This window comes from Terrapene carolina, unplaced genomic scaffold, assembly GCF_002925995.2.
Source record: "Terrapene carolina triunguis isolate 2854851 unplaced genomic scaffold, T_m_triunguis-2.0 Scaffold95, whole genome shotgun sequence".
In the NCBI taxonomy this organism is placed as follows: domain Eukaryota; kingdom Metazoa; phylum Chordata; order Testudines; family Emydidae; genus Terrapene; species Terrapene triunguis.
In genome coordinates, this window is record NW_020664446.1 from 34,669,202 (window position 1) to 34,696,509 (window position 27,308).

Genomic DNA, 27,308 nt, shown 5'->3' on the forward strand with positions numbered 1-27,308 from the left:
TGTGTGTGTGTGTGTGTGTGTGTGTGTGTGTGTGTGTGTGTGTGTGTAAAAATTCATTTGCTAAGCCTATGTTTCCTTGCTTTACTGCCACATGGACCCTGAAGGCTGTAACTAGGGGAACCAGAACTCTCCAGCCATGGGGACTCTGAAGGGATGTGTCCAAGGAACTGGGGGCCTCAGGAGGTCTGTGACACTGATTCTGTGGACTAGGCAGACTGTAGCCAAGAGCAATGTTAGACATGGTTCTGCACCTGGGGGAATGCACCTGTGAGACCCAGATCTCAACAGGCTGGTATCTGTCAAGGGAGCAGGACTGCAGCAGGTTATTACAGTCCCACCATCAACCTCTATTGTAGACACTTGCTGCCTCCCTCCTATTATTTCTTAGGCTGAAATAGAATTAGACCCAGCATCAGGGGAAAGCTGATCTCAATGAGTAGTCTTGCAAGGGAGAGGGGTATTACTGGGCAGGGGAGTTGGACTCAGTCAAGATTCACTGCATGTAGGATTCCTGACCCACTCCTCCCTCCCAATGGGCTCACGTCCTCCTTCCTCCCCACAACAGCAATCCCTAAGGGGCCCGATCAAATCCCTGGAAATTAGCCAGTCCCAAATTACATCCACTAGGCAATGTGATAGGTTCCCCACAAGCTTCACATTCTCCTGTAGGACAAAACATCCAACTTCTTATTTACTCGAATACATTTTTCATTTTCATTTTCTGATACACATTTGTGCATAATTCAGAACAAGCAGCAAATAACTTGACATCTCTGCAGAGATGAGAACCCAGGCTCAAACTGTATATCTATCAAACTAAGTCATGGTGTTAAACCCTAATAAAGAAGAACATTCGGCACTAACTAGTGAAGTTGTTAGTATTGCTGTCCTGATTTAGTACATGGTCTGCTTAACTTAAAGACCTCTGTTTCAATTCCCTCTGTAGTAAATGGATATCTACATCATAAATGGTACCTTACCTACGTATATCTGCTCAATAAAGGCACAAAATCTTGGGGGAGGGGGGTGTCACAAAAAACCTTGGGTGAACAAGAGTGTGCATCCAATAACTTGAGGGAACAACTGAAGCCACTTTGAAAATGTAGCCTTAAGTGTCTAAGTCTCTCCTAAAGATATATTGAGTAACTTTTAGTAGTAAGGATGGTGGCTGGTACCTGTAAGGTATTCTGTTTAGTTTCATTTAAGGCAGACTGACGTCCGTGACATCCACTATCAATTTCCACAACTAAGTTTTTAAATTTAGGAGCAGTGTAAGCAATCCTTAGTTCAGTTGATTCAGTGAAAGTTTTGGGGTTATTTTTGAAAGCAGTTGTCTTTCCTTCTATGTCACCCACACAGAGTCTTCCGAATTTGGGCCATCTGTTGTTGTGCACACCAGTGTACCATTTGGAATTGCACATCTAGAGTGGGATAAGGAAAAGGTGCAGCCGATAATCCTGGATCATCTGGAAAATATTATGCCAGGTCTGCCTAAACCAACTAGCATCAAGTGCCAGAAGTGGAGATACTCTCAGGTAATTATCTATCAAAAAAGAATGATGTGTGAGTAATAGAGAGGCCATCATATTACAGCTTACTCTGAAGAAAACGGTGTAATAATATTGAGCTCTTGTATATCTGTACAATCAATTTGTAGAATGCTTTACAATCAATCAGTCTGGATGAAAGCTACTATATGGATATATAGGCAGTGCCATTTTACCTGTATACTATATCCAAGGTATGCAGGACACTTAAAGCTAAGTGTATTATCAACTATCCACAGGTTTACAGAGAATAAGTAGGTGAAAATCTGATTATGAAGGATAATCAGTATCCATAATGCATTCATCCATAGTTAAACTTCTACATAAAGAATACAGCAAAATAATTTTCACTAGCTGTGTGTGGGGGGTGAACTATTGAACATTTTTAGCATTTTTTATCCCTTTTGTACAAAGAATAAAGTTACCCAGGTTTCACTATACCTGAAAGTAGGGCATGTTGTAAGGAGTACAGCAAGGAAATAATTCAGCAGCCCTTTTCTCATGGACTCATGTCTTTCAACGAGATTTTTGCTGTATTATTTAATATAGTAACTCAACCTGCCTTTTCCAGGTGTTGGTGAATAGGTGATAGTATTAGCAAAATTCCCAACCTACTGCTGAGAAGCAAATACTCCCATGGTCAGAGACACTAATTGTTCTCAGTGTATTTGGCCCAGTTCTGTTTGCCAGTACATGAAAATTAAACTTAAAGTAAGTTACCTATGGGGAAATCACAGCAAAATTTGGATATTTTAAATGTCTCAAAAAAATCAAAGGAAATGGTTAGAAATTTCCTAAAGCACTGAAATATATGTCGATGTTTACTCAGAACCTCTTAAGTTAAATTACATTGGCAAATTAAACATGGACATTCATGCAAAATGTTTACTTAAAGTAGTCAGTCACTTCAAAGGTTTTTATTTTTTATGAAATCTGCAAAAGTGACTGTAAAGTACTGGTTGTAAATTCTGTTCATGTTACATTGGCTTACAACCAAGTTTAAGAATCTGGCCTAGTTGGTAAAGTCTTTTCATTTGCTATAAGCTATATATACATATACATATTTTCCAAGTCAGCTCCCACTTCACAATATTTTTAAAAATAAATTGTGTAACTAGGAACTTAACATAGTCTCATATTTTACTTGAAAATCATTTGTTACTTTTATTTAGAAACATGTTGTGTTTTATTCCTTTTTGTTTACTTTTTTGTGTTAATAAAAATCTCTCAATATTTTTAAATAAAAACATTCAGGATATCCAAACCCCAGGACAAATCTTTGTTATATGGATTCAAGTTCCTGAAAAACCACTTACACTGAAAATACTCATGTAGTTCTCTGATTAGTAATAATTTAATATTATTTTATTAATTCCCATAGTGCCTTCATTATGGCAGCTAAGTAATTTAATTACAAGATAACACCATGTTTATTCTTATAGTTGATAATTCCTATTACAATAACACCCAACATGCCAATAGCATGCTACATGCTTTAAGTCAGAAGCAGGATCCCTGTCCCAGAGAGTGCAGAGAGACCTTGATTGTGCAGTAAGCGCTGTGCAGGCTTCTGGATCCTGCTCATATGAATCCCACTACAGAATCAAGACCAGAAGAGATAGTGCCTGGACAAAGGCGCTAAAAACAGGGGTTGAGGACTGACTTTAGCACACATGTTGTTAATAGATTCATAGATTTTTAAGACAGAAGGGACTGTTAGAGCATCTAGTCTGACCTCTTGTATAACATGGGCCATTCACCAAGCATTCTCAAAACTACGATACCCGCATGAGGAAATAAGGAAACAGATCAACAGAGCCAGACGTGTACCCAGAAGCCTCCTACTGCAAGACAAGCCCAAGAAAGAAACCAACAGAACCCCACAGGCCATCACATGCAGTCCCCACCTAAAACCTCTCCAACGTATCATCAGTGATCTACAACCCATCCTGGACAACGATCCCTCACTTTCACAGGCCTTGGGTGGCAGGCCAGTCCTCACCCACAGACAACCCGCCAACCTGAAGCATATTCTCACCAGTAACTACACACCGCACCATAGTAACTCTAACTCAGGAACCAATCAATGCAACAAACCTCGATGCCAACTCTGCCCACATATCTACACCAGCGACACCATCACAGGACCTAACCAGGTCAGCCACACCATCACCGGTTCATTCACCTGCACGTCCACCAATGTAATATACGCCATCGTATGCCAGCAATGCCCCTCTGCTATGTACATCGGCCAAACTGGACAGTCCCTACGTAAAAGGATAAATGGACACAAATCAGATATTAGGAATGGCAATATACAAAAACCTGTAGGAGAACACTTCAACCTCCCTGGACACACAATAGCAGATTTAAAGGTAGCCATCCTGCAACAAAAAAACTTCAGGACCAGACTTCAAAGAGAAACTGCTGAGCTTCAGTTCATCTGCAAATTTGACACCATCAGCTCAGGATTAAACAAAGACTGTGAATGGCTAGCCAACTACAAAAGCAGTTTCTCCTCCCTTGGTGTTCACACCTCATTTGCTAGAAGAGGGCTTCATCCTCCCTGATTGAACTAACCTCATTATCTCTAGCCTGACTCACTCTTGCTTGCATATTTATACCTGCCTCTGGAAATTTCCACTACATGCATCCGAAGAAGTGGGTATTCACCCACGAAAGCTCATGCTCCAATACATCTGTTAGTCTATAGGGTGCCACAGGACTCTCATGAGCCATTCAGTTTCACTCCTTTGCCCCTGCATTGAGTCCAGTAACTTCTGTTTGACTAACTCCAGAAAGGCATCCAGTCTTGATTTGAAAACATCAAGACATGGAGAATCTACCACTTCTCTTGGTAGTTTTGTCCAATGGTTAGTCACCCTCACAGTTAAAATTTATGCCTTATTTCTCATTTGAATTTGTCTGGCTTTAATGTCCAGCCATTGGTTCTTGTTCAGCCTTTCTCTGCTAGATTAAATAGCTTTCTACTGCCTGGTATTTTCTCCCCGTGAAGATACTCATAGATTTTAATTGTTCCCTTTCAGTCTTCTTTTTGATAAAGATTAAGCTCTTTAAGTCTCTCTCTGTAAGGCATTTTCTCCAGCCCTGGAATCATTTTTTGTGGCTCTTTTCTTCACTCTCTCCAGTTTTTCAACATCTTTTTTAAAAATGTAGACACAAGAACTGGGTACAATATTCTAGTATCGGTTTCACAAATGCTGTATACAAAGGTAAAATCATCTCCATACTCCTATGTCCTCCTCTCCTGTTTATACATCCTCATTAGCCTTTTCCCCACAGCATCACACTGGGAGCTCACGTTGAGTTGCTTGTCCGCTATAATCCTTAATATAATTAATAATTTATTTTAGATAAGTATAATAAATTAGATAACATTTTAATAATCTAATTTTATTTAGATTCTTCTCTTCTACATTATCTGATGTCTATCTAGTTCACACTTCGAGTGGAGGGGTACGGTTTGGGGGGCTATTTAGATTAGGTGTGCTTTAAAGAGAGGCAGGTGGAGACATGGTGACTGGATCAAGGAAGAGCTCACAAAACAAAACCAGCTGTTGAGCTAAACAAAATAAATCCATCTTCCATTGCATTATTACAGTAGAATGCTATTGGAGCATATTTTGCAAACTTCATTTAATTGTGTTCATACATCACAGTGCTCTTAATTGTAATATTCAATTTAACTGCTATATGATGGAGTTTTATCATGGGGCTGTTGGTGGTATAGATCCATATGTATTGTATATGGTATAATTCTGGTTTATTTCACCATGAGAATGTATATTAAGTAAAGGACTTTAAAAAGGCAGTTAATTTCATGGTACTGAATAGAATTAACAAAGTACATTCTCCAAGATAATTTATACCTTGTGAGCCCTTGCAAAATGAGTTTTCCCTGATGGTCAGACTTTTTTTTTTTTTTTTTGGTAAATCCATACACATTGCTAAATATTTTAAATAGAATGAAACAATAAAAATTACTTTATAATAATGGACCTTATTTTGCATAATGGTTCTTTTTTTCATCTTTCTAAAATACTGTATTTTGCCATTATCTTTACTATGTCCTGGAATTTATCCATTTTTCAGTAATTACAAAATTAAAGCGCAACATAAATGCTGTTGGATGCTCTGCCCGTTTTTTAGAAGTTGCTAGATTCTAAGATACCAAGTCCCTAAACAATTTACAGCTCTACCCACTCCCCTCTCAACATCCAGTGACAGATGGTTTCACTCACTAGCCACAGCCTTCTCTCCGATCACCAATGATTTCAGCCATTCCCTTTCTCATTTTATACAGTTCAATAATTTTTGTATTGTTTCCCTGTAAATTTAATAGTTATAACAAGAACTCTGATATTCTCACAACTTCTCTTTTAGCTTTCTAGAATAGTTAAGTTTGCATTCTTAGGCTGAAATTGGAGTCTAGTGTTTCTGGTATCAAAATTTTTTTTAAATACATGTTTTGTTCTTGTAAATGCTGCAGAGTGACACAGAATTTTTTTTTAAAAATGAAAAAAGGCTCAGTGGGTTGGATTTTCTGGATGTGACAAGCGTTTTAATCTTCTATAAAATAAAAGGTATGTCATTAAAACTAAAGGACTATATCAAGCATACCCACTTTCAGGCATGTTTTTGACCGTGGCAACTGAAATACTCAAGATAAGTTTCAGAGAAGATATAAACAGGACCAGTACCAAACAAACTCATTTATTTCAACAGCCATTCCACAGGAAGAATTATCATGAGACTTTAACATACTAGGAGAATGTAGAGAACTCTCTGATTTGAAAATAATGTTGGCATAAAACTGAGCTATTATCTTGATAAAACTCCATACCTATATCAGAAGGGGGGCCCCATACAAATAAGCACTACCCAAATTAAATACCTGAGTACAGAACTCACTAATTCCCTTAAAATTATCTTTATTTTAAATTATGATAAGCTGTTGGCACTGAAGCAAAAGGAAATAGAAAGATGTATGGGTCTTCCCCCAACTCTTTTAGGCAGGATTTGTCCTGCTTGTTAATTAAATACAGCAGTTATGTCTTTCATATGGGCCAAATACAATCCAGGATTAAAATGAAGACATTACAATTACCCATAGAGGATGAGGGATTAGTGCTTCCAAACTTTGACTGATACTACTTAGCAGCACAGCTGCACTTCTGTATCCCATGGTTTAATTATGATAAGACTATATTAGCATCTAGAATCAAAGACTTCCCTACCCAGGATGTCTCTTTGATAGAGTTGCTTTATATGATGGGTGCGGGGGCGGGGAGAATAGCCTACCCCAGTGGTTCCCAAACTTGTTCCGCCGCTTCAGCAGGGAAAGCCCCTGGCGGGCCAGGATGGTTTGTGTACCTGCCGTGTCTGCAGGTTCGGCCAATTGTGGCTCCCAGCTTCCAGCAACTCCAGCTCAGCCTGCACCGCTTCCAGCAAGTCCCATTGGCCTGGAGCAGCGAACTGCAGCCACTGGGAGCCGCGATAGGCCAAACCTGCGGACGCGGCAGGTACACAAACTGGCCTGGCCCGCCAGGGGCTTTCCCTGCACAAGCGGCGGAACAAGTTTGGGAACCACTGGCCTAGGCAATATGGCTAGAGGATGGCTTTGATGACTACTTTCTGGGCAGTATCTTTTAAAAAAGGCCAGAAATGTCCAGTATTGACTCCCCATTGTTACATGCAGAATGGGGTGGCTTACAAATATGGACCTCAAATACACTGTTTTGATTAAAATATACAGATTCAAACATGATCACCTTGTCTCATTTGATCAATGCAAAGACATATTTAAGGTTGACTGCTCACCGTTCTCTCATCATTTACAAATTGGAAACAATTAAAAAAAATTCTGAAAGGGAAAATGAAAGATTGAATGAGCAACATACAAAGACTGTTCCCCTACTAGCCCTTCCTCCATTGTTTATGCTCGATAACATTGACCAATTATAAAAACTTAGAAATAAATTGTCTACTGACCTGAATAGAAACGTGATCTCTGGCAGGATATATAGTACACCGATAGACTAAATTATTTCTCGTGTTTAATATTAGATGATGGATTATAATTTGCTGCAAATTCCCCTCAAAGAGTTGCCTCCTGAAAGGAAGGTGCATTTCTAACCTGCTAATAATGTAAAACACAAAAGGATGGGGTTTTCTTTTGTAGTTGGTCCAGACTGGAAAATACTGGAGGTATTCTATGCCATAAGGTGTTTAGATAACACAGTGTTGGATGGATGCATTATAAATGCAGCCCATACCCATCATCATATTCTTTTCGGTGTCTATGAATAATTGAGCTTGTTAGTGCTTTTTTAAATGCCTCCTAATTGGTTGCAATGGGGAAAAAAGTTACCCAATAGTGAGATATTCTTTACTTTTTTAATTGTTTAGATATTTTACGTTTATATTCTTTTTGCGTTAAGGGCATGTTAATACTGTTGACTATATTACTTAATATTGTTGGTCTTTTGTCCCCAGTAAGCCCATGATTTGGTCATCCAACTTTGATCCTTAATTTGACCCCATACCATTCTACATAGGCGTGATTACTATGTACATTTTCTCTCCCCTCCCCCTTTTTCTATTTGCTTAGTTAAGACATGTCCAATGAGAATTATTTTCTGCAGAGTATTCATTTCTCTTCCTGTTAATTACTGAGCTAGTATATGTGACCTTCTGTTGTCAGTGGCAAATAAAAAAACATAAGGGGTGAAGTTCTGGTCACACTGAAGTCAAAGAGCAAAGATCCCATTGATTTCAGTGGGGCCAGGATTTCACTAATAGACTGGAGTTTACAATTGTACTCCAAGGTAACCTGGATCAACCAAAACACATTTTTGATCCAAGAGAGTCTAGACAGTCAAGGAATGATGGAGGGGAAAATTGCATTTTCCACTTTTTTTCTCCTTAATCTCCAGCATTATTTTCCTCATTTCTACCCTGTTCTCTCCCAAACCTCTGTTGTTCTTTGTTTTTCTTTTTTTTTTTTTGTCTCTCTCTGGATTATTTTCTTTTTCAAGTTCTCCAGTCTTATTTTTCCTTCCCTCCCTCCTTCCTCTGGCTACTTTTTTTCCCACGCTCCTCCTCTGTCTGTTTCTGTCATCAACTTCCAACACAGTTCTTATCTTCTTTATCCCCTCTCCCTTCTCTTCTGGCTTGATTTCACTTATTTTAAGTCCACGCTGCCACTCCTGCATTAGCATTTACAGTGCTGAATAACTGCTATCAGCTGCTTTGAAAAGTAATGATTTCATACAATACGGACATTCAATCTTGTTACATACAATGGAAATGTGTTAGAACAAGGTGTGAAAATGTGAAGCATGGTAAAAAAAACCATCATGGTCTTTTACTATGTTGTTTAACACACTAATACCATTAGTCAAGTTTTCCTGGCATAAAATACATTACCAAAAATAAACCCTCCCCGCCCCCCATGAATTCCAAGTACCTTGAAATTAATAGACACGGACTAAATGAAATTTTAAAAACATTTTGTTTAAGTGTTGGCATCATCTGGATTCTCCCATTGACATGTTCATTTTAAATTGGATTTTCCCTGCAAGGTTGCCAATTTTAAACTCCCCCAAAATTCTATTGAGTTATTTTTTTAACAATTGGTATATTATATAGGATTGGGTCAAGAGGTTTATGGGTTTCTATTACTGGGATACTGAGGAGAAGCTACATAGCTATGATATTATCAGTGGAGGAAACTGGGCAATGATTGAACCAATGCTCTGCAGCTATACCCTATTTGGTGTTTCAACATTACAGACATTTCCTGTTTTGCAAGCTTTGCCATCTGAACTCTTAAATGTTACAGTACCTTTATGTGAAGACTGATTAAGTCATTTTTTAGTTAACGCTTTTTGTGGCACATCTCCCATCATGCACCGCATCTCATCTTTTGAAGGATTTTCCTCTTGTCTTCTACAGTGAAGCCTTGGGAGAAGTAAACGGATGTTTAGATGCCTATGGGTACTAACTATAGTCTATACGGAATGGGAATTGGACACCTACCTGCCCTTTGTGCCTTTGAAATTTTCCCCCAAAGATATTTTGTGGTATCACTGACATCATTTAAACATTTGTGCTATTGGAACCTTTTTAAAAGCTGAGAGTATTGGCTATGCATGGGATTTTTTTTTTAAACTGCTCCCTTGAATATACTCTACTGCATCTCAGTGAATAGTTATGTCTTCTTCCTTGTGTTTTCATTATAGAGGAAACTAAGATGCCTACTCTTCTCTCCATGTACTAGAATTTCCACTAGAATTAACTGGAGTAACCTGTGTATGTAAGGGCAGAATTGGACCCTACAATTTCTAGCCTTTCATACATGGGCATGGTGGTATGCCGAGACACTGAAATCAAAGGGAGTTGTAGTTCTGCACATACAGGTAGAATTGGGGCTTTAGTGAGAAACGTATTAGATGATTTTTTTACCAAAGCATTCACTTCTGCAATTATGTGCTCTTTTAATCATGTTCTAATAGTTAAATGACAGAAGTACCATAATACACGTTTAGAAAAACGTAGCCATCCCAGTGTTAAAGAAGGCAGATGTGTTTTGCTATAAAAGGATGCTTTAAAAAGAAGAAACAAATAACCCAATCTACATTTAAAGACTGCAGATTGAGTATGCAAAATTTGATACTTAGAAAAAAACATCTTTTTATTTGATCTGCAAGTCACTGAGACACAATGAATCTGGGATCTCATAATGCCATTTTTATAGTCACTTTTCAGAGCAGAACCACAATTTCCACTAGCTAAGCTATATTTATTTCATGGACAGTAAACTAAGGGGCTGAAATTGTGGCTTTTCGAATAAAGCTTTCAGAAGCCCTTTTGTGTCAGAGTTTTCCCTCCCCACTTTGATAACTGTATCAAGACACACTATACCGGCATAAACACCTTTATGCTGATATACCTGCCCTCACTAGGAGGTTGCACCTATTTAACAAATTCAGGTATTTTACTGATTTAGTTAAATCAATGCAAAAACTATATGGATCCTTTGTATGGACAGTTATTTGCCCTTCAAAGCTGTTGCTAATCAAAATAAATTGTAACAAACCACTTTTATATGGCTAGGAATGATCAGCGTGACTTGGTGACTAGAGGATTAGACTGGGACTCAGGTGACCTGAGTTCTATTCCTAGTGCTGTTGAGTGACTACAGGCAAGTCACATCACTTTGGGTTGCCTCTGTTTTCCCATCTATAAAATGGGATAATGACACTGAATTCCTTTGTAAAGGTCTTTGAGACCTACTGATGAAAAGTACTGCATAAGAGCTACATATTATTATATTTATTACCTATAAATTCTGTGTCAGTTTCCTTGACCTCTTCACTCCTTATATTGTTCTTTTCCTTCAGTACCTCCCAGCTAGAGAAAGTTACCATATGATCCAGTGATAGATGGTTACCATATATATAAATATATTCTGGTATTTATATTCTATTTTGGATTTCTGCTTTGTGAGAGGAGACAAGTTATTAGGACATAGATGAGATCTTATCCTTCTTTGTTTGCATAACCTGGCATGATGCTTGTCTTAAAGCATTTCATTGTGCTGCAGTAGTTTGTGGTTTGTTTTGCCTTATGGTATTTGTTGAAGTTTACATTTTTATTAATTTTTAATTAAAAACAATATATAGTACCAGGACTGTCAGTCATGAGTCCCCAATGTGATGAATACAGTATAGTGATAGATGGTGAAGATTGTTGCAGGCACTCTATAGGGATAGTGGAAAATCTGCATCTAATATCTCTACCTGGAGTGGACTTCCAACAGATTGGAGCCCATCGTGTGGGTTATAAATATATAATTAACGATATCTCTTTCTTGCTCCTCTTTCCTCAATGACAGTTAACCGAACCTGCTCAGTGAAAATAACAGTTCAGCTTATTTTAGTCTAATATTTGGCTAGTGAAAGACTGAGCAGGTTCATTAATCTACTTTTTGTAAGAAGATATTGATAAGAGTACACAAAGCTTTAGAAACAGTTCTATAATGCCAACAGAAACTACTATATGTAGAAATGCTCCAGTAGAATGACAAGCATGGAGCCATCTTATTGGTGTGGGGTGATACAGTGAGCTGCAATTTAGGAAACCTAGGTTCAAGAATATGCTTGGGCTCCGAGACTGTAGGCAGCAGAGATGAAAGTTCATAGAAGTGTCTCATTTGATTTGCAGTGTACTGCTCTGGGGAATGAGAAGGGCAATTCAGATATATTCTAGAGCACATGACAAAAACATACACTGGACATTTATTAAGGATCTGCCTTCTAAACCTCAGGCAATAAAGAATTAAGGCTGCCACGCTGTCCATAATCTGCTGTACTGGGCTATATATTAAAGAGATTGCAAGCAAGTCATTTTTCCTGAATAATATGCCTATCAGACATCCAGATGTGTGTGAGTGACCCTTCTTGATAATGTAAGAAGCCATGCCTAGCCCTCTCCCACGAGAGGATTGGTTATTGTAATGCACAGTTTCTGAGGGAGGGACTAAAAATGAGGAAGGACTGAACAGAGAAAGGAGAGATTCTGTGGGAACAAGAGTGGTTCCTAGGAGTCCAGCTCCCATCTTTGCTCTCAGGGGACAGCAAACAAACCTGACTCAGCCCATTTGGGTAGATGCCATCCTATTAATAATGGCAACAAGAAGGATTTTATAATACCTCCCAGGTAGGGCCCCAGGCCACAGTTCTGAATTGAAAGTATTACATATATGAGCACAAAATCGTAATTTTCTTTCTCAAGATGGTGACAGATTCTAGCCACTCATGGGATACATAAAGCAGGGACTATAGAGAAGAGACTGGGTGAGCCCACCCTATCTTCACATTCCTTAAATCCCACACCTTGCATTGCCGGAGCCTGGACTAAGGGAGAAAATGTTGATGCATTGATTGGTGGAGGCAACCCAAAAAGGTACAGGTGAGGCAGGCTTCCTGCGCTGACTGGTGGTCTGGGCACAGACTTTTTATTTACTTAATCCTGGCAATATGCTCAGCACTGAACAAGGCAAAAAGCTAAAGACTGTTGCTGTCCTGGTATGCTGTGCATCCGAAATACAAACACTAGGAAGGAAAGATGCACTGTGCAGACCAGAGAAGGGAATAACTTAGCTTGGTGATTATTATTATGGGAGTACAACACACAGCACCTTGTGTGCAGTCCCCAGCATCCCTGGGAACATTCTGCCTCTCTGCCTGCAGAGACTGCAGTGCCCCTCTGCATACCCCTTGAGCAGCTGTGGCTTGACAAGCAACAATCTGGCCTTACATTACGGTTCAGGGCAAAGCACATTTTTTCAGCCAAGTTCGCCCATCAATATGGGGTTTTTTAACAGTCTTACAGATCCCTAACTACACTGGCAGTAGCAGATGTCACTATAATACAGTGCATGATTCATTATCTACTGTATTCTTTGCCATCCAGAGAGGCTGCTTTTATATGGGCTTGTTTTTCGTAGGTTGGGGGGGAGGGGTTAAGGGATGGAATGGAGTGAAATCAGCTGGCTATAGGATGTTGTGGCTTAAAACAGTTTCATAAAAGCAGATTCCTTCCATTATTACAAAGCTAAAGCTGCTGCATGGCCCATATTCTGTAAGTGATTTGTAGTGTACTGTACACCATGGTTTGTTTGAACCACAGCCCATGAAAGGAGAATAACCCATACTAATGCAGAGGAAAGCCCTACTGAGAATTCACCAATTTACCACATCACCAGTTCTCAGCTGTGGGTCATCATTAAAGGTGGATTACTAGAGTCTGGCAAGGGATTTCAGTCAAAATTCTCACATTTAAAACAAATGTCAGGCTGCTTCATATTATGCTGAGAGACATGGAATGTGAAAAATCACTCCCTCCTCCTACTGCTGCTCTCATCGCTCCTCCCAACCCATGCCATGAGGAGCGCCAGGAGAAAAGCAGGCTGCAGGTACCATTTAAGGATAGTACAGGCTGCCTGGGCACCAAAGAAGCTGATGCACATAACAATCAGTTGGCTCCACACAATCCTTAAATAGTGCCACCTCTCCAACCAGAACACAGAAAGAGAGATTAGTACTCCTGTATGCAGCACCCATTAGCACCTCAACCCAGCTTTCCTTACAGCCACCCCCTATTATCTCTGATCCATCCAATCAATCACTCCTCCGTAAGTATTTCACTGTCCTACACATGTAGGAGACAAATACTATTATAGGGCTTGATCCAAATCCCATTGAAAGATTCCCATAGATTTCAATGGGCTTTGACTCAGGCCTACAGACTTCACAGTCATTTTCACAGCAAATAACTATTACCAATACTTTGTGTCCATGTGCCTATACTGCAAATGATCATTCCCCCCCATACCAGTTTTATAATAAAAAATATGTAAAGGTAATGAAACACTACAGAGAGAGAGCACCGTATAGACAAAAAAGAACAACATTCACTGACTATCACAAGACATTGAACATTTAGAATCCTGTGCAGGATTGTAATATCACAATTTTACAAATTATGATGATTGAGGAGAGCGCAAACAAAAAGAGAAGGAATGTGGGTGATGGGAATTGAGAGCAAATTCTATAAAACAGGTAAAAGCAATGCCATATGTTAACATTATTTTGAAGTATTATAAATTATAGTAAAACATATACAGTGTGATAGAGAGATCTATATAATGTAAAACTTACTTAGTTTTTTGTCACTGATGCATTCCATTTAATATGCAAAACTATTGCTCTCTAATTTTGCCAGAAAGTGTATATAGAAGTGTCATTCTTAAATTAGAATTACATTGCTGTTTCAGACATGCAAATATCAGATGGATCATTATGAAGGAATGTGCCATCTCTCTCATGGATAGGGTTGATCAGAAAATTGTGATGAAAAATAAATTTCAGTGAAAAATTGAAACAAAAATTTTCATAGTCAGAAAATAGGGGGAGGACGGAATCTATCTGTACTCGTGGCATTCCCCTCCCCCACTACTTCATCCCCAGTATTTTCCAATGTGCGACACTTCAGTTGTGCATCATTTTTACATTTATGATACAAATGCTGGTATTAATTCTTTGTTAATCTGTCATATTATATACATTTTTACAAAAATAAAAAGTGTAAAGTTTTTTATGTTTGCCAGTCTTTGTGATAAGAAAATATAAAATAATGCAGCATCACAAGTAATAAGTAGTATCTTCATCTGTAACTGATGTTAAGAAAAATGTGTCCTAGGAGATCTGTGTGTTTTCCCAACAGCATCCTTATCTGGTATCCCATTTTTCACCTGTTGTCAGAATAGCATTCTGTGGTTTATATTATGTACAGTACAACTTCATGGTTGTTTGAAGCTGCTGTCATTTATAAGTGACACCTCTGCTTACCTCAGGGATGGTTTTGTATACTCCAGAGGGAGTTTGCATCCAACTCTCCTCAGTTAGAAAAGAGTTTAGTCCAATGCAGATGAGGGAAGTAAAAAAGTTGAAAGTGCCATGGAGATCCCCATGTATATTATTATTTATTGCTCAGTACCATAAAAATGCACAACACTTTATGATGCAGATGAAGAAAGATTGTACATAAGCATGTTTAAGGTTTCTGAGACAGAAAAAGTCAACTAGTTGGACATGAGAAAGTGAGATGAAGATGCCCTTTTAATAATTCAGTGGTTTTCTTTTATCTATGCTGGAAGTTTGTTAAATGCTAGACAGAATGTTTGAACTGTTGACATAGATCTGTGGTTCTAGCCTTTTCAAGAGACTGGACAAATTCCATATCTATAAACATGTAAACAGTTATTGCCATTTGCATCAGTGTTTGTGCCGGTCTCTGCTCTGTTTGTTTATATTACTCTGTGTTTCTGTAAACAGGCCTATTGATGCTAAAATAAGTACCTTGGGAATTCCATAGAGCAGCCTTTTCCCAAAAAAGAACACACAATTAACAAGTTAGAAACACATGTGAGCCACATTCCACCCTAGGTTACATTCACATGACTCCTCACTATTTACAAAGTTCTCAGGTCCATCCTGACTTGCCCAGGTCAAAGCACAACTATGGAACCAATTTTTTATCTCGGATACACATGGGGAGTTAAAGGGAGATTGATGCACGTCTCTGACATAGAGTATTTTGCCCATTTATGTCAAATTGGTAAGTTCTGGGTTGGCAGCGTGTAAAGAAGCCTACATCAGCCCCGGTGCTGAAATGGCTTATACCACAAACATTCGTTCATACCAAAAGTATTAGAAATGTGACTAGACTCTTTGACATGCTATACAGATAGCAAAAAAGATGCTTTAATTCTTTTGTGTTCTTTTAGAGCTATGAACAAATCATTTTTTTTTAAAATATAGAAGATTACAAATACAAAACTCACTGTCACACTCCAGCTACTTTTCACTGATTTAGTAAGGTGAAGCAGCTGTAAACTGAGCTTAACTGACCAGTTATGTGACGCTTATGGCTGCTTTGCATTGCTGGAGCGGGGGAAAGCAGCCAGAACAAACCAGTGAGCCTGGCCCAGTATGTGTATTTCCTATTGAATTAAAAAGGACAATGAAAGACTGGGAAGTCAATGAAGCAAAGTAACTTTAAATAGTATTTTTTATTAAAACTTTTCTTCCTTGTTTATTTAAAAATAACATGCTCGGCCTCAAATTATGCACACATCTAACTAATTGCCTAGTATTCTCTTTGCAGTTTTCAGAAAATTAGTCTGTACATTCTATCGCAGATCCAAAAAGTCTTCCTTTTCTCTTGAATTGATTTTACAATTCTTTGAAGAGTGAGATATTTGTATTCTTGATACTTAGTGCAGTTCTATCTTTGAAGACCACAGACACACATGCACACACACATATACACACCCTCCTAAGTATAGTATTTATTTGGCTGAAAGTACATTGGCATTTTCTAAATAAAGGGATTGTATGGAATTATAGCAGTACCTGCTCATGCCCAGGACACAAAAGTCCAGAGGATGTCTTGGTTACAAATTTCTATTTGTAGTGGTGTTAGTAAGGGGCCATGAAAATTTGCTGCAGGTAGGAAACTAGCATGCAAGGATTCAGCCTAACTAGGGCGGAATTGTTTATGGGTTTTGAAATATACAGTTTACTTTCTTTCTTTCTTTCTTTCTTTTTTTTAAGAGAGGCCTATAAGAATCTCTTACTTTAAAAAAATTAAGTGAATGTTCATGCATTTCGGAGTCATATTACAGAATAATCATTAGCATATTTACCCATTAGTCTACAAATCATAACAATCCTTAGCTCTTGTGTTTCACTTGTAGATCTCAAAGCGCTTTACAAAGGAATAGTCAATTTTTGTAGTTGAAGAGAAAATGTAGTTTGTTTCTCACAATCAATTATTTATCTTTTTCATGCATGATACAACCTCCCTGGATCATTCACAAGGCCTCTTGCCTGTCCATATTTAAATCCCTCTTGTAGACCCACTTCAGCTGCACTTACTAACAGTGAATCAGGTTGACATCTATGTAAATTGCTCACTGTCATAACCCTAATTTGTGTCTAATTCTCTCTGTCCTTTGAGCTCCTCTGAGCCAGGACCATCCCTCTTGATTATTTGGAAACCCCATAGCACATAATAAGCATAACCATAAATCATTAATATTATAATAATGTGGGGAGGTGTATGTGAATGATCTAAGGTCATAGCTAAGTGCTTCCTAAGGGCCAAGCGGTCAGTGGCACTACTTATGAGAATAAGGTGATCTTATAGTTTGGCTATAAAGTATTTTCATGAGCAAAATCAAAATGTCAACATTTTATGTGATATTTTGGCCCTTATTGCCAGAATCAGATACAGCATGCAGAGTAATAAATATTTGCTTATCCTTCTTCCCATATATTTTTCTTTTGCAGGTTACAAAAGCCATCCCCAGTTATCCAGGACAAATGACTCTTCACATCAAACCTCTCCTGGTGTGTGGGGGCGATGGATTTACTCATTCCAATTTTGACGGGTGCATAGATTCTGCCATATGTATTGTCGAGGCTTTAAAGACTAATTTATAAAGCGGTCTACATATAGTTTTAGTTCTATGGTGAAATTTACGGCCTACATTTTACATTAGAAAAAAACATCAAAAATTGCTTATATCTGTTTGAATGGAAATAAATGTTGAGGACCCTGGTACGTATTTTGCTGTTCTACTATAAAGGAAACTCTTCTGATGGCCTGATTCCACTATCTTTTTGCCCATTGATTTCATCTGGTATTACAAGCTGAAAGGGTAAAAGATGCTTTTGAAATGTCATACTGGGCAACGCAGTTCCTTTAAAAAGGCCCCTAGGTATGTCTGAAAATTTTACCCTAGGAATACACACTATTGTCAGCTCTTGATCTTTGCCCAAAACTCTCAATGAGACCCATCGGCATAGGTGCTGGAACTGGGGGTGCTGCAGCAACTCCTGGCATGACATGGTTTCCATTATAAACAGGGTTTACAGTTTGGTTCAATGGCTCTCAGCACCCCCACTATCGAAATTGTTCCAGCATCTCTCTCAGTGGGAACCCAGCACACAGAACCAGTATAACAAGTGGCTGTAACAGTTACAAGTACACTTTTCAGATGTGGTTGCCAAAAGCTGGCCTGCTAAATCCATAGTTAGGTATCTAAATAAGTGTCCTTTTTTCCCCAGAGGTACTGAGTACCCAGCAGCCCCCAGTGAAGGCAGCAAGACTCCTGGGTGCTCAGTATTTTTGAAAAATCAGGCTATTTATTTAAGTGCCTAAGCTGACTTGGGAGCCTAACTTTAGACACCCATGTTTGAAAATCTTGGCCTACATCAAGAAGTTCTTCAGGAGCTATATAGTACATATTCAGAATAAAATCCTGTCCTTACTCTCTGAAGTCATGGAGGTGACAGAGTAGAATAATATCACCACCTAGTATGTCCCCCAGATTAACCAATGTGAACCAAGCCCCCTCTCCCACATCTCAGAGGGACCCTACTACCATCAGGGGAGGGAGGGAACACACACACCCTACAACAACTACAAACCATCCAGCACCAAGAAGGGGGTGGGGCATCACAGGGGGATGGTCCTGCCTGCATGCTGTGGCAAGAGCCAACACATTAGATTGGGACCCAGGCCAGCCCTGCAGGACAGGAGTTGCTGTGGGGTGAACATGGAGGAGGCTCACTCTCCAACACCCCCCAGGGGCAGGACCTGACATTCCACACCCCACTGGGGGAACACACACAGCTCCAGTTGCCATACTGCATAGGGCCCCAAAGTTCTTTCACCCAGCACTGCCCCCAACCATCCAACATATATTTGATAGGTCCTTCTGGTGCAGAGTGGAATTGATCATTGGGGCTCTGGAGAACGTGGAGTGGGCCACATCTTACTGCTCTTCTAAAAAGAAGCAGGATGTACTCACTGCCTAGAGCCAGCTGCATTACCCACTGGGCTAGTCAAGGGTCTGACTGTGTTTCCAAGGCAAAAGATCACGTCTGTGGGGCTATAGTGTGCCAGCCAGGGTAGTTACTGCCTGCACGTCCCCATCACTGTTCCCGTCCCTGTCCCCCACACTGTCTTACGTTGCAGTCCTACCATGCAAGCAAACAGTGGCTCCCTCTCCCCTCACTACCACACTTGTGCAGCACAGGGTTGGGCCCAAATGTAATAGAAAATCCAATATCCAGTGCAAGATGACTGGTAACATTATTTACTTAATTAGATCATAATCTGTGCTCTGGGGTAATCTGTTTTTTGTATTTCTTAGGTGGTATATTTATCTTTATTTATTACTAGTCAAGTATCGCTGGCTTTAAATTCAGAAGATGTTACTGACAGCTTTCTGCAAGCTCAGAGAAGGATTTATTTCTTTGCTTCTAGAGATGAAGTACCAATAAAATGTGCTGCCTATCCTAAAAGTGGTGCAACCAGAAATAAACAGCCTGTACCTGTGAAAGGAAGAAAGAAGAGAGTGCTAGAAAGAATACAGGTGGACATACAAATGTATATATCTCATGTCACTAGATTTGTTATCTCATAGTATTTTCTAATATGTACTTTTGCATCTGGGCTAAGTTGTAACACTAAGTTAACGTCAGTGAATTTAACTAACACACCCACCCCATTACTGGACCAGAAAATAGATGCACTTAAAATAGTTCAATATTTGCCAGATTAATGGTTCAGCGAATAATGCATCATGCCTCAGTTCTTTGACCCTTTGCTGCCTGAAGAGAAACTGATCCTTCGCCTCTTAAACAGAGTGCACTCTAGCGACTATAGAAAAGGTACAGGAGAATCAACTATAGAAGAATTTGCCATTGCTTTAGTGGATAACAAATGCAAAGAAAAAGTGTATAAAAGGACTTCACATGAGCATAATTACATAACTGTATAATAACAGGAATAAAACTGGTGATGGCTTTCCAGGTTCAGAGTTACAGTAGCTACACTAAAAACATTAAAACTAGGGCTGTCAAGCGATTAAAAAAATTAGTGTGTGATTAATCACATGATTAAAAAATTAATCATGCAATTAATCACACGTTTAAATAATAATAGAATTCCATTTAAATATTTTTGGATGTTTTCTACATTTTCAAATATATTGATTTCAATTACAACACAGAATACAAAGTGTACAGTGCTCACTTTATATTTATTTTTGATTACAAGTATTTGAACTGTAAAAAAACAAAAGAAATTGTATTTTTCAATTCACCTAATACTGTAGTGCAATCTCTTTATCATGAAAGTTGAACTTACAAATGTAGAATTATGTACAAAAAAACCTGCATTCAAAAATAAAACAATGTAACATTTTAGAGCAGAGGTGGGCAAACTACGGCCCACTATTTTTCATTTTTACAGTGAAAATATTTGTAATAAAAAATAATATACACTTTGATTTAAATTACAACACAGAATACAATATAACTGGTGGACAAAATAAGGAGGAGATGGGAGATTCCACCCACCACTCCCTTTTGGGGTCCTTAAAAACAAAGAAGAAAAAAAGAGACGAGGGGGGGGCAAAAATATGAAAGTACAGTTGGAGACTACTGGAGAAACTTTGCTGTCATGGCTGCTATCCCTACCATCTCCTGGGACCCAGGATCAGGATAATGAAAGCCTAAAAGGTGTCTTGACTAGACTGAGCCAGAAAAATGGACCCAGATGACATCTCCACCTCTACCAGCTACAGCTGAATCCCAACCACCAGCTGGGATGAAATAGGATTGGGCTTTACAAAAGCAGCAGCAACTAATTTTTTCTCATGATAGTTTATTACCATCTAAGAGACTGTCAAACAACGGTGTTTTTCCTTCCAAAACTTTCTCCAGCTAAACGAAAAGAGAACAAGGGATGCTGTTAAAATGAAAGCCTTATTCAATGTTTTATTTTCCAAATATTTTTCCTTCTTTTATCATTAATAAAAGATTAAAATAATGTATCAATGGTGCCTTTTCCATGGTGATAAGCAGGCTGAGGTCTCTGTATGCCAAACCCCACACCTTGTTTAACACTGTTTAATGCTGGACAGTGATAGGGTCATGTTAACACCTTTGGCCCATATATTAAATCTACATTAATACAACAGACATTCCCTACTGAATTTAGACACCTATTTTAAAATTTTATTTTAATTAGCCCCTCCACTAAGGCTATGTCTACACTACACTTGCATTGGTAAAACTTTTATCGGTCAAGGGTCTGAAAAAAAACCACAGCCCTGACCGACAAAAGTTTTACCGATGAAAAACACCAGTGTGGACAGCACTTTGTCAGCGGGAGACACTGTCCTGCTGACAAAGCTACCACCCCTCGGTGGGAGTGGTTTGGGAGTGGTCTGCCAACAAAGAGCGGCTACACTGCATATCTTACAGCGGCGCATAAGTCATATTTAGCAATTTGGAAGTATTAGGTATTCTTCTGGTTTGCAGCCAGGAAAAAAATGTCACTCTCAGAGCAGACAAGGTGGGTGAGGTAATATCGTTTATTGCACCAACTTCTGTTGGTGATACAGATAAGCTTTTGAGCCACATAGAGCTCTTCTCCAAGTCTAGGAAAGGCACTCCCAGTGTCACGGCAAGGTGGAATAGATTGTTTAGCATATTGTAAGGGACCATTCAAGATAGAGTGGCCTTTTAACACCTCTGCAGTCATAGGACAGTTGGTGGGTGGAGACTGCACAGCTATATATAAGTAGTTAGTATATATTCTAAGAGGCCACTCTTCTTACTGTTATTACCTCACCCATCTTGTCTCTCAAATATCCTGGGCCCGACACCACTACAATTGCACTGCATACTCTCAAGCCAAGCCTATACTATAAACTTACATCGGTATAATGACATTGCTCAGGGGTGTGAAAACTCCACATCTCTGAGTGACACTGTTATACCGACCTAAACCCAGGTGTAGACAGTGCTATGTCGACAGGAGGTCTTCTCCCGTTGACCTAACTAGTGCCTCTCAGGGAGGTGGATTAACTACACCGACGGGAGAAGCTCTCCCATCAGCGTAGTAGTGTCTACACTGAAGCACTACACCAGCACTGGCACAGCTGTGCCGCTGCTGTGTTTTAAGTGTAGACCTGCCCTCAGATATTACATATCTCACATATTAGCCATGTGTCCAAGAAGTTACTACCACTCAGACTGCTTTTTCTTAATAAAACCCTGCATCTTTTGGGGGTATCTGAAAGCTCTGACAAGAAGCCAAAATCTAATACAACAGTGTCCATTATTAATGTTACATTTTAAGTTACACTAAACAAACATTTTCTTAAACTTTAGGTTTTATGAAGTACCTAAGTATGCTTCACAGCACTTCTGCTTTTAATGTCAAATTCTTTCTATTAGGTATATCTATTTAAACAAACAAAAACCTGTACATGTGCAGCGCTGTACAAATCACAAAGGAAGCCAGACTTCAAATGGTCCATGTGGTTTAAAAGACCATTGAGACCAAGCTGTGGAACTGTCTCATGAAACCCGTTGCCAGGAATAGTGGAAAGTGTTATAAATGTGCCCATGTCACTCTTAGAGGAGCAATGCATGGACACAATACTTCCAATTCCAAACAAGAACTTAAAAAAAAATAATCAGAGCAGCTGCAAAACACTGATCACGTTTGAAATAAATGTATTCAAGTGAGAAATGGATTTAGTTGTTGCTTGATTTAATACACACTGGCTAGTAAGCACAGTCTTAGTTGAAATGAACCTTTGTGATGCAGCATTGAAGAAGCTTTATTAATAAACTGTCTCCTCACAGGTCCTGCTCAGGGGCAGAGGATGACAAATTATAATAATTGAGCAGTATTTTTTACCTTTGATATTTCTGAAGGGAGAAAGAAGTCTTGGAAAAAATAGGAAGAGTTTTACCAATGTATTGTGTCTGTTGAAAAATAGTACATCATTGAGATCCTTATTCTGATACCTCAGTGTAAATCCAGATTAACTTCACTAAATGCAATGGAGAATATCAAAATCAATTAAATTACTCAAGATTTACACTCATGTTACTCATATCAGAATCTGTCCTGCTATCTCTTATGTACCGTGCAGCCAGGCTTCACATTCTGTCTGTTGGAGTTAGTGGTAGACTTTCAACTTAAACAGCTGCCTCCTGTCAAAATAAGAGCTGCAATTCAACAGCCATGGATTCAGTGAATCAGAAAAAGACACACAAAAATCAGTATTCTTACTTCATTCATCCATGCTCCTCGTATTGACTTCTGAGAATTCACAAACTTAATGGGGTGTCTTTCTGCAGACTTGCCTGGAGCAAAGTCTCTCAGAGCTGTGATTCACATTTCTGTAATTTACACCCTTCCAGTTCTTTTGTCCTTCTCATGGGGCAAATACTGTGACAAGCAACTATGCCCTGCCGGGCAATGAAACCAGCCTGGAAATACTGTTCTGCAATTCAGTCAGGGTACATTCTCTCTTCAGAACAGGAATTCCTTAGAATTTATTTTCTCCATTAGACTATGATATCACCAGAAATCAAGAGCAATATAACATGGTTGTTAAAATTGACTTTGATTGAAATATATGAATGGCTTATTTGAAGTCCAATTTCTTTAAAAGCTGAGAGATTTCGAATTGGATGGTTTTAACTGGGGAAGAAAATCACTATCTCAAGAAGGAATATAAATCCATTCACCCTTCACTTTTTTTTTTAAACATAATTTGTCACATCAACTTTAATTACCAAAGCCATTTGTTTTAACGAGGGCTTTTCTCCCTCACAGCCCATCTCCTTTTTCATCCTGTATTGAAGCCACATAATGCTGAATTTGTGACCTGTCAATAGTTTCCTCTGCAACAGACCATGGAGTCATAAACACAAGATAATGACTTCACTGCAGATTCAAGCAGAAAAAGAAACTGGCCTGCAAGGGGAAATGCCCTAATTAGAAAGCACATCTTTCATAGTAGTAAAGGGAATGCAGGAAAAGTAAGTGCCCCACTCTGAGGGTATGTCTACACTATGAAATTAGGTCGAATTTATAGAAGCCGGTTTTATAGAAATCGGTTGTATACAGCTAATTGTGTGTGTCCCCACATAAAATGCTCTAAGTGCATTAAGCCGGCGGACCGCATCCACAGTACCGAGGCTAGCGTCGACTTCCGGAGCGTTGTACTATGGGTAGCTATCCCACAGTTCCCGCAGTCTCCACCGCCCATTGGAATTCTGGGTTGAGATCCCAATGCCTGAATGATGCAAAACAGTGTCGCGGGGGGTTCTGGGTACATGTCGTCAGGCCCCTCCCCCTCCGTCAGAGCAACGGCAGACAATCGATTCGCGCCTTTTTACCTGGGTTACCTGTGCAGACAACATACCATGCCAAGCATGGAGCCCGCTCAGCTCAGCTCAGCTCACCGTCACCATATGTCATCTGGGTGCCGGCAGATGTGGTACTGCATTGCTACACAGCAGCAGCTAATTGCCTTTTGGCAGTAGACGGTGCAGTATCACTGGTAGCCTTCATCGGCGATCTGGGTGCTGGCAGACGTGGGGCTGGCAGACGTGGGGCTGCATTGCTACACAGCAGCAGCCCCTTGCCTTTTGGTAGAAGATGGTATATTACGACTGGTATCCGTCGTCGTCGTACTGCCTTCCCAATGACGATGATGGCTATCAGTCATAGTATGCTATTTTCTGCCAAGCGCCCAGTATTTTCTGCCAAGCACCCAGAAGATGCCGAGGGCTATCAGTCATGCTGCACCGTCGTCTGCCAGCTTAAGATGTAAAAAATAGATTTGTTCTGTATTCATTTGCTTCCCCCCCCCTCCGTGAAATCAACGGCCTGCTAAACCCAGGGTTTTGAGTTCAATCTTTGGGGGGGCCATTCTGTGTGACAGTTGTTTGTGTTTCTCCCTGATGCACAGCCACCTTTGTTGATTTTAATTCCCTGTACCTGTACGCCATGTCGTCACTCGCCCCTCCCTCCCTCCGTCCGTCAGATACTAGTTTCGCGCCTTTTTTCAGACCAGACGCCATAGCACTGGGATCATGGAGCCTGCTCAGATCACCGCGGCAATTATGAGCACTATGAACACCACGCGCATTGTCCTGGAGTATATGCAGAGCCAGGACATGCCAAAGCAAAACCAGGACCAGCCGAGGAGGCGATTGCAGCGCGGCGACGAGAGTGATGAGGAAATTGACATGGACATAGACCTCACACAAGGCACAGGCCCCAGCAATGTGCAAATCATGGTGTTACTGGGGCAGGTTCATGCCGTGGAATGCCGATTCTGGGCCCGGGAAACAAGCACAGACTGGTGGAACCGCATCGTGTTGCACGTGTGGGACGATTCCCAGTGGCTGCAAAACTTTCGCATGCGTAAGGGCACTTTCATGGAACTTTGTGACTTGCTTTCCCCTGCCCTGAAGCGCCAGAATACCAGGATGCGGGCAGCCCTCACAGTTGAGAAGCGAGAGGCGATAGCCCTGTGGAAGCTTGCAACGCCAGACAGCTACCGGTCAGTCGGGAATCAATTTGGAGTGGGCAAATCTACTGTGAGGGCTGCTATGATCCAAGTTGCCAGGGCAATGAAAGACCTGATGATATCAAGGGTAGTGACTCTTGGAAACGTGCAGGCCATAGTGGATGGCTTTGCTGCAATGGGATTCCCAAACTGTGGTGGGGCGATAGACGGAACCCATATCCCTATCTTGTCACCAGAGCACCAAGCCACCGAGTACATAAACCGCAAGGGGTACTTTTCAATGCTGCTGCAAGCCCTGGTGGATCACAAGGGACGTTTCACCAACATGAACGTGGGATGGCCAGGAAAGGTACATGATGCGCGCGTCTTCAGGCACTCTGGTCTGTTTCGAAAGCTGGAGGAAGAGACTTTCTTCCCGGACCAGAAAATAACCGTTGGGGATGTTGAAATGCCTATCGTGATCCTTGGGGACCCAGCCTACCCCTTAATGCCATGGCTCATGAAGCCGTACACAGGCAGCCTGGACAGTAGTCAGGACCTGTTCAACTACAGGCTGAGCAGGTGCCGAATGGTGGTGGAATGTGCATTTGGACGTTTAAAAGTGTGCTGGCGCAGCTTACTGACTCGCTCAGACCTCAGCGAAAAGAATATACCCATTGTTATTGCTGCTTGTTGTGTGCTCCACAATATCTGTGAGAGCAAAGGGGAGACATTTATGGCGGGGTGGGAGGTTGAGGCAAATCGCCTGGCCGCTGATTATGCGCAGCCAGACACCAGGGCGGTTAGAAGAGCACAGCAGGGCGCGGTGCGCATCAGAGAAGCTTTGAAAACGAGTTTTGTGACTGGCCAGGCTACGGTGTGAAACTTCTGTTTGTTTCTCCTTGATGAACCCTCCACCCCCCCCCCCCACCCGGTTCACTCTACTTCCCTGTAAACCAACCACCCCACCCTCCCCTCCCCTCCCCCCCTCGAGCACCGCTTGCAGAGGCAATAAAGTCATTGTTACTTCACATTCATGCATTCTTTATTAATTCATCACACAACTAGGGGGATAATTGCCAAGGTAGCCCGGGATGGGTGGGAGAGGAGGGAAGGAAAAGGACACACTGCAGTTTAAAACTTTAACTCTTATTGAAGGCCAGCCTTCTGATGCTCGGGCAATCATCTGGGGTGGAGTGACTGGGTGGCCGGAGGCCCTCCCCCACCGTGTTCTTGGGCGTCTGGGTGAGGAGGCTATGGAACTTGGGGAGGAGGGCTGTTGGTTATACAGGGGCTGTAGCGGCGGTCTCTGCTCCTGCTGCCTTTCCTGCAGCTCAACCATACGCTGGAGCATATCAGTTTGATGCTCCAGCAGCCGGAGCATTGACTCTTGCCTTCTGTCTGCAAGCTGACGCCACCTATCATCTTCAGCCCGCCACTTGCTCTGTTCATCCCGCAATTCAGCCTGCCACCTCTCCTCTCATTCATATTGTGCTTTTCTGTAGTCTGACATTGACTTCCTCCACGCATTCTGCTGTGCTCTGTCAGCGTGGGAGGACATCTGGAGCTCCGAGAACATATCATCCCGAGTCCACCGTTTTCTCCTTCTAATCTTCACTAGCCTCTGTGAAGGAGAAACATTTGCAGCTGGTGGAGGAGAAGGGAGAGGTGGTTAAAAAAGACACATTTTAGAGAACAATGGGTACACTCTTTCACGTTAAATTTTGCTGTTCACATTACACAGCACATGTGCTTTCGTTACAAGGTCGCAT

The 27,308-nt window shown here is 40.5% G+C and overlaps 1 protein-coding gene across 2 annotated transcripts in view; it reads left to right on the forward strand.

Moving 5' to 3' along the window:
• Positions 1-19,675, forward strand: part of RNLS (renalase, FAD dependent amine oxidase) — a 139,059-nt gene extending 119,384 nt beyond the window's left edge. For both annotated transcript variants that reach the window (XM_024219606.3, XM_024219607.3), the window contains exons 6-7: positions 1,360-1,535; positions 17,489-19,675. In XM_024219606.3, coding sequence (XP_024075374.1) covers positions 1,360-1,535; positions 17,489-17,641 — 329 coding nt within the window. In that variant the 3' untranslated portion in view covers positions 17,642-19,675. The remainder of the gene's footprint in view (positions 1-1,359; positions 1,536-17,488) is intronic.
• The last annotated feature ends 7,633 nt before the right edge of the window (positions 19,676-27,308 follow it).